The sequence below is a fragment of the Branchiostoma belcheri genome, unplaced genomic scaffold (genome assembly GCF_001625305.1).
Source record: "Branchiostoma belcheri isolate BF01 breed outbred unplaced genomic scaffold, Haploidv18h27 scaffold24, whole genome shotgun sequence".
Classification (NCBI taxonomy): Eukaryota; Metazoa; Chordata; class Leptocardii; order Amphioxiformes; family Branchiostomatidae; genus Branchiostoma; species Branchiostoma belcheri.
Window position 1 is genome coordinate 1,747,754 of NW_017803843.1, and position 8,684 is coordinate 1,756,437.

The 8,684-nt window shown below is 44.0% G+C and overlaps 1 protein-coding gene across 1 annotated transcript in view; it reads left to right on the top strand.

Moving 5' to 3' along the window:
- The window catches only part of LOC109470933 (tectonin beta-propeller repeat-containing protein 2-like), a 13,775-nt gene extending 5,735 nt beyond the window's left edge, over nt 1-8,040 (top strand). The window contains exons 7-18 of the mRNA XM_019770030.1: nt 3-306; nt 563-707; nt 959-2,233; nt 2,566-2,707; nt 2,895-3,096; nt 3,302-3,391; nt 3,623-3,850; nt 4,139-4,287; nt 4,899-4,952; nt 5,223-5,364; nt 5,787-5,936; nt 6,209-8,040. Coding sequence (XP_019625589.1) covers nt 3-306; nt 563-707; nt 959-2,233; nt 2,566-2,707; nt 2,895-3,096; nt 3,302-3,391; nt 3,623-3,850; nt 4,139-4,287; nt 4,899-4,952; nt 5,223-5,364; nt 5,787-5,936; nt 6,209-6,357 — 3,030 coding nt within the window. The 3' untranslated portion in view covers nt 6,358-8,040. The remainder of the gene's footprint in view (nt 1-2; nt 307-562; nt 708-958; nt 2,234-2,565; nt 2,708-2,894; nt 3,097-3,301; nt 3,392-3,622; nt 3,851-4,138; nt 4,288-4,898; nt 4,953-5,222; nt 5,365-5,786; nt 5,937-6,208) is intronic.
- The last annotated feature ends 644 nt before the right edge of the window (nt 8,041-8,684 follow it).

The following is an 8,684-nucleotide window of genomic DNA, read 5'->3' on the forward strand; positions in this document are numbered from 1 at the left end:
AGACAGAGGTGCTGACGCCTGACTCCAGATGTCGGTCCTTACTGGAGTCGGCAGAGCAGCATCTGGCTTCAGCATCAGAGGCTGATGAGTCCAACCTGGACGATGATAATGCAGGAGTTCATGACGACACAGAGTCTCTCACCAAGGATGTGGAGGAGATGGCCAGGATCTCTGCCAGCCTGTCCGAGAAGAACCGCCAGATGAGGACAGACTTCCTGGAGAAGTTAGAGAAGATCAACCAAGAAGGGTGTGACGACATTGTGTTTCAACCTAAAACAAGGAAGAAGAAGAAAAAGACAAAGCAAGGTTGTTGATTGTATTGTTGATTGTTGTGTGTAATACATGTTAGCATTGGCTTCAATTTCAGGAGACAGGCTAGAAATTTTGTATACATGTAGATGGTTCTGCTATGACATTGTAAACAACTGCAGCAATGACAATAGTTTTCCTGACAATCATTTTCTGTAAACGGTACTGTTGTGGGGGAATGTCTTGACACAGATGTTAATTGTATTGAAATGAACAATGCTAATTGTATTGAAATGAATGTGTTTGTCCTTAGGCAAGGCTCAGAGAGACCTGAACACCCTGAGTGAGAGCCAGTCTGAGCAGGACCTGTCCACAGTGCATCAGGACAAGCCTGGCCTGTACAAGTCCACCTACAGCCAGGACAGCTACTCTCCTCCAGGCAGCCCCACATCAACCAGGTTAGCAATGGTTTCTTTGTAGGTGTGCTATTCTATGCTGCTCTCATAAAAGTTTGGGTGAGGTGATGATAGATTTTCTAGCATTTTTCAAACCTTTGACTTTTTTCTTTTCTTTTTTTATATCCATCTTATATCTACAGATATACTTGTTTTTGCTCACTTTTTCATTGCATGATTCTATAGAACAGTTCTTTGGAATGACAAATGAAATTTCATGCAGATAAGAGAATTGTTGGCATGTTTCCTTGCAGGCCCCCTGGTGTGCGCCGTGAGGACACCCAGAGCTCTGTCTCATCTGCCGCAGAGGCCACTGAGGCTTACTTTGCTTCCAATGAGACCAGCATGACTGACCTGGACAAAGTACTGCACAGCTCCTCCTACTCCATCCAAGAGGCCAATGAGGATGCCCCAGCAGAGTCATGTGACTCCGAACCGACCAATCAGGCAGCAAATGTGGAGGTACTTGGGGATAAGGAAGAGAAGGAGGAGGAGAAGGAGAAGAGCAGTGAGAGCAGTGAGCAGACAACAGTACAAGACACAGTAACATCTCCAGCAGGGGAGGATGACAGTCTGAATGTCTATGTGGGCTCAGATGATTCTGCAGAGCCATATTTTAGCCACATGGAAAAGGACAACAGATACCCGGAGAGTGGCTCACAGGCTGAGATAGCTGATGGAGAGAGCACAGCTGGCAGCACAGACTTTGCCAAGATGCAGAAGGACAGGGCAAACAGCACAGTCAAGGTCATCAGAGAGGCAGGGGTCATGCCTCGAGGTGTGATGGCACAGAGTGAAGGAACTGATTTTTCCACTGATGATTTAGAGGACGTGGACATATATGGAACAGGAGTGGCTCGCTCTCCCTCCACCTTTTCAGACCTCAGTTCCAAAAGTAGTGTGACCACTCCGATGTCTGAAGGCTCAAGCTGGCAGGAGAATGATACAGAACCCCCCAGTCTACTCACAATGCCATCAGGGCAGCCCAAAGTGGCAGACAGCTGGATGCAGTACACGGTCCCAACTCAGATAACCTCGCTATCAGTGTCAGACAGACACATCTGGGTGGTGGATAACAGGGAGAGAATCTACTACAGTCCAATCATGGGAGCCAGTCTGTCCTGGAAGAAGTTGGAACAGCCTGGGAAGCTGATTTCTGTGTCGTCGACTGGAAATATTCTGTGGAGGGTTCACGGGAAGAACAACGTGGCATATGCCTGCGCAAAAACCACGCACAAGACGCCGTTTGGCTCCAGATGGTATGAAGCCGCCACAGACGTGCTGACTCTGTGTGTGGACAGCACAGCAGCCTGGGTCATCAGGAGTAACGGGCTGTTTGTACAGAAGAACCTGTCCCAGGACAGGCCCTGCAGTAAGATGGAGCGGGTGAGCGCCAGGAAGGACCTGGTGCAGGTGGCAGCCTGTAACCATGTGGTCTGGGTGCTGACCAATGAGGGGAAGGTTCTGGTGAGGACAGGAATCACACAGCAGCATCCTGAGGGGTCTGCGTGGATAGAAGACAAACAGAGGTGAGGGGATTGTCAAACATGTACATGTACATGTAGTCTTCTGGTATTGTTGTGCACCCACATCTTCTCATATTGCTTTCAACCACAAACACAATGTGTTTTGAGGCCACCTGTATATATCTCTTAACAGACAGATATCAATATAAAGGACAGTTTAAGGTTTAATTATAGCTTGAGCTGCCATACTGCACCGTTCTGCACCAGTGTTTATTGTCAGTCAACCTTAGTTCATGTATGTAGAATTCAAGGCAGTATGATTTGTTTTGATTTAGATTACATTCTAAATCTATACAATGTTTGTACACATGTATATGTTTCCTTCCTCCATCCAGTGAGCCTGATGCCATCTCCATCACCCAGCTAGCACTGGGAGATAAGAACCTGGCCTGGGCTGTGGATAACTTGGGACAAATGTGGTTCAGAACTGGTGTTACCATGGCAACACCAATGGGAGATGAGGGGAGATGGTGGCAGGTATGTTATGTGTCCAGAATACTCTTACCATGGCTAATACATGTACAATGTTTCTGCATGATCTTCAAATTTTTGTCTTTACTAGTAAGTATCCCAAATGAAAGTTCCACTTAAGCCTGATTTTGTTTTTTTTATATTGTCAGGAACATGATGACATTGTAATACTATATAATATCCCCCTCCCCAGGTGTCCATGAGTGAGTACCTCATCACAGACCCGTCCATGTTGGAGTCTGTCCTGTCCCTGGTGGAGACACACAACCCAGTAGTGGACAAGGTGTCTGCCTGGCTGAAGGGCCACACGGCTCACCTGGTGTCAGCCAACTCCTCAGGGGTGTGGGTCGCCGGCAGCAAGAACAACCTACATGTCTCCAGGGGCAACCTCACAGGTACAGGACCTCTACTGTCTGACATGTCTGGAAATGACAGAGGAGTGACAGAAAAAAGGAGACTCTGAGTACTAAGATGGTGTGCTTTCTAACCATAGTCATGGATTAAGCATGCAAACTTGTAACACTGTTTATTTCATGAAATGAGCAACTGTAAATGAAGAATATTAGATACTGCAATACACACCTCTTCTGTTGTGTACAGGCACCATGTGGCGTCCGGCCCCCCCTGTAGGCCTGCCGCAGTCGACCTGCTGGACAGTGGTGGCAGCTGGAGCCGGGGCTGCTCCTATTGGTGAGCTGGTTTGTACAGACAGATACAGTGTTAGATAGGTGTACACCTGTTAAGTTTTAGCGTAAGTGTATATTCTGAACTTTCTAGTGTATGCATTCTTTGTCACTCGTGGAATGAAGAAGTGGAAATGCAAGTGCTACCATATGTTGTAGAAATACTATTCATTGTCATCCAATCAGTTCAGAAGCTGAATATCTGTTCTACATCTCTGATATGTACTGTTTTCTCCAGGCCTTCTGTGGGCCCTCCAGAGGAATGGTGAGGTGTTCTGTTTCCCACCAGGCAGTCGTAAGCCCACCATGATCCGCCCCCCTCCCGACGTCTACCTGCAGTACATGAGTTCCAGTAAGGAGGCGGTGTGGGCCCTCAGTAACTCAGGGATCCTGTACATCAGGGATGGCATCAGCATGCACTGTCCACAGGGCGCTCGCTGGGCAGACCTGGACCTCAGTCAGCTGGGTGAGGCAGGCTTTCAACACATTTTAACAACTGTGTGAAAATGATAGTCATGCAAATATCTCTGACGGAGTTAAAATACTGTAATCTGTTTATAATTATTTATTTTATTCGCTATGAGGTGTTGGTATGGCTTTCATGCCATACTGTTGTTATGCAAACTGCAATGTTGTTTCAAATTTTGAGCACTAAAGTAACATATTGACCTTTTCTTGGTGGAATCATGCAGCCTGTAGGGATTCTCATCATGATACATGACTAGCCTAATTCTAGTCTGTTGTTCCTCCACAGGAGATGTCCAGATTGGGTATGTGAGCTGTGGTACAGAGTGTGTCTGGGTCTGTGACACACAGGGAAACATCTACTTCAGACTGGGAGCCAAGCCCCCCTCCACTACCTGCCTTAACCCTGCATGGATCCCTATTGAAGGCAAGCCTCAGGTCAGTGCCTGCAGAAACCTACTGTACAATATACTGAGTGATATGTTCATGTATGTGTTTTATACCTGAGCAGCAATACAGGTTCAGCATATTGTATAATGTGTGTTTTCAACACAGATACCAGTACTGACATATTGACTTTTTAAAAGATAATATCAACCCTCTTGATTATTCAAGTCATGACTATACTTCAGTGGCGTCGTGTGGTGTAGTGGTACATCACTGGACTACGAAGCGGGGGGACCCGGGTTCGATTCCGGGTCGTACCCGAACAAGTCCGAACATGCGCCCCGACGTTGTACCCTTGGGAAAGGTACTTTACACGACTTTCCTCACTTGAGTACCTAGCTTTGGCTAGGGACGTCCCTCGGATAGGACGTAAAATGGAGGTCCCGTGTTTGGGAGAGTCACACCCCACGCACGTTAAAGAACCCACCGCACTTATCGAAAAGAGTAGGGGACCTTCCCGGTGTGAGTGGTTCAAACCTTACAGCCTGGTCTCGGGGTTGACATCTTTGAAAAGGTGGTAGTCACCTGTTATGTCAATCCTTCCACAAATGTGGTAAATCTTCATAAATAAATAAATAAATAAATATACTTTACTGTTGCAGTTGGACAGACAGGTACATGTGCCTTTCCCCACCTGCACACTTCTGCCAGAGAAGGTGAGAAATGCACCTGGTCAGGTGGTGGTGGTGTCACTGGTGGAGGGTCATCAAGTTTTACTGTTTCAATAAAATCTTAACCCTCAGCCTTTTATTTCAAGCTTACTTTGGACACTACTTTGAGGAAGACATGTAATGTTTCTGCATTGTACTTCTAAGCTGCCCTTAACTATTTTCCCTGCTGCTACTGCTGTAACCAGTAAACTTTTGATGCAAAAAGGCGGCCTAAGTAGAGGGAAAGTTAACTAAGCTTTCCACGTTTATCTGCAGGGTCTGGGGACGTACTTCACCCAGGTGGAGTGTGGTCCCTCTGATTGGCTGGTGTGGGCCGTGGACAACAGGAAAAATGTCTACGTCAGGAAGGAAGTTACCAGTCATCTGCCAATTGGCACCTCCTGGGAGCTTGTTCCTGGTACGTTGTTCTTTACACTGTACTGTTGAAGGTCAGCGAATTTGTACAGCAATAATGCAGTTTATCATTTTCTCTGAACCATAGAGAGCTTCTAGCATGGTCAATACAATTGTTGACAGCCCAGAATTCTAGCAGACAGTCTTGACAACACATGATATTTCTGACAAGTATTGGACAACATTTTCATTCCACCAAGACCTGTAAGCTTTGGGAAAAGATCATCACTAGCTGATGTGTTTTTCCACTCCTTTATGATGTGAGGAAGGCTTTTGAGACAGATAAACAATTTGTCAGTTTTTCATTGAGGTATTGGATAATCGTTTTATTTGTGACAGTGTTAATAACTTACATGTATGAATTCCTCTGTTGATGAAAGCTCCTCCATTTTCTGTCTGTTCCACTGCCTACACCCCTCTCCCCAGGCACCCCAGCCCAGCAGCTGTGCATCAGTAACACTGCAGTGTGGGCCCTCTGTCCTAACGGGGACATCGCCTGCAGGTATGGCATCAGCCAGAACAACCCCATGGGAGACTACTGGAAAAAAGTGCCTGGCAACTTTGACTTCATTTCCGGTGGGTAACCAAGTACATGTACAGCCTTATGTGCATGTTGATGTTGTAGTCAGGAACCTCTGTTGTTGCTGCTGCTGCAGTTGAGACCAATAGAAATGATGCCAGGTGTGTTGAGCTGAGGATGGATAGTGGCTTCTTGAATAGATTTTCTTCGTGGGTGGCAAAATCAAATTGCTGACAAAGATGGACTATAGTGACTTGGAGTAGATAGACAAAGTAAGTGCATGTGTCCTCTATGTGTACCAATCCCCTGTGTCCTCTGTTTTCCACAGTCACTCCTGATGATGAGCTGTGGGCCATCAACAAGGACGGCCACATCTACCAGCGCTTCATTAAGGCTGTTCTGAGGCAGCAGGAGGTCCCACAAGGAGCGCAGGCTGGCACTGCAGAGGACATCACTGATGACTGGGAGATGTTGTGACAGCAGACACCGTCCTGCACACCACACAAAAATATACAGATCCGTAGTCCATCTTAATTAGGGAAACTTGTGTGTACATTAAGCTGCTATTACCTTGGTAAGCATTGTATTGTTAAGGTTTAGATAGAAAGTTGAGAATAGTGCAATCAAAGTGGGCAAGAGACAAGAAGCACAATTACATTGTGCCACAGTCTTAAGTTATTTACTCTTGCTCTACATTTTTCATATCTTGTTTGTTGACCCAGAATCTTGTTGCAGGAAAGGAAGAGGATAGCCTTAGAACTGTGAGCTCATGAACAAGCACTTCACTTACAGTATTATGTTCATAACGTCATTCAGTGTTGTACATAGTGATAAATATTGTTGTAATGGATAATCAAACTTTCAAAGCAGATCCCGTCAACTGTTGACTGTCAAATTCCCCATGTGCTGAGGAATGACTAGCACAATCTGAAAACATGCAAGCAGGCATCCATGCAGCTGTAAGTAATATTAGCTTATGCTTTGTGCAATATATGTTATCTCTATAGAAGGATAATAAATGTGCTGCAGTAGGTAGTTTAGCACGAAAATAGTATGTATATAATAATTTGGCAAGAATGCATGTATTACATACTGTGAAGTATTGGTGGATCTCCTAAAAGTGCTTAGTGTGTAAAATGTTGATGTTGCATTCAATGCTGTGGCAATGCAGGTATTAATCAATTTATTGTATTGCAGTATCTTGCCAGATGTTCAATAATGGTTTAAGAGTCCTTGGTGCTCTTAGTTACAGATGTGCTTTGACTATATTGGGGTATTGTTTGCTTAGTTCTCATCCATGAAGCATAGTTTTCCTTCTTACAAGGAATTTTAAGCAGTATTCAATTTGGAGTTCTGTGCTCTATATATTCTAATGTTTTTACCTTGTTTGTATGAATTGCATACATTTCAGTTATGATGATGGGCATCTATGACCAACAAGTATATTTTCTTTACAGCTAATAGAATGACAGTATATAGCTATAAATAAATATCAATGTCAAGTCAAGTCAAGTCAAGTCAAGTTAGGTGTTTAGTAGTGTTAGATTAACAGTAGGTTCTCTTCAGCCATATGTACATGATCATGTAACTGTCCTTTGTTAGGAACTACAAAATGTATGACAGTGAAATTACAAGTACTTACTTCAAGCATCAGTGATCTCTTCAAGCTTGATTGATTGATTGATATCTTTAGTACTGACATCACAGACTCCCAGAAGTACAAATGGAAGATATCCAACTAGAACATTTACAGGGAGGAAAGCTACATTTGTAACACAATGTTTGTTCATAGGGATGAGATACTATTCATGAGGTAGAAGACAAGCACTTGGGACTATTTTCCAATGAGAATGAGAGAGTAGCAGAGACAACAATAACATTGTTCTCTAGTAATTATGAAGATATAAAAACGTCATGCTATACTTTAGATGATTCATCCTCCTGGTTCAGTTTGGCCTTTATTCTTCACAGTTATCGTCCATCTGCCCCCCTACATCGTAGGTTGTCAATAACATAGCTCCTGAAAATACCTGTAACCAAAACATGCGTGTCTCGATCTTTTCTGTCACAATTTTTTTTGCATCCAGTGCACCAGGTAGTGACATGATTGTGTGATTGACATTGCAAATATCCCTTAAAATAGTCAAAGATTTTTACTATTTACATACAGAGTACCAGCAACACTGTGTCAGCACACAATCATATATTCCTATACAAATCACCTTTGTTTCTCCAGCAACATTACATAATGTCAAATGTCCAACTGGCCAGCGGCGTCATGCATACACGAATACTCTACATTCCTTACCCGGCCATTCACCCCGCTGAAACACTAGAGTTGGCCCTCACTCAACCTACATCTGCCAGTACTTTATTTACATTCCACTTTAAACACAAATGTCTGACGTTAAGTGACCAATCTTAAGGTGCGGCATTTGAATTTGCTCCTTCCTCCATATCTTTATTAGAGTTTACAGAACACTCGATGGGATAGTGCATCTGTATGCTGTGTTACATAACTCTGACGCAAAACAAACGGTCAAAATGATATTGCTTTCAACCGAGAAGTAGAAAGTTATAGTTTCTAAAAAACGTTTAGCCACGTTTAGCCAACGTAGACGAAGGCGAATAATTACGAAAACCTTCATCAGTTGTAGATATGACACAGTTGATTTTTCTTACAAAAAATATAAGGTACAGGTAGGTCCAAATTGTATCAAACCTCACAAAAAGAGTGAGAATGTCTAAAAACTGTAGTCGAACCCGAGAATGTGGGACAGGATAAGCATGGGATGCAGTGGAAC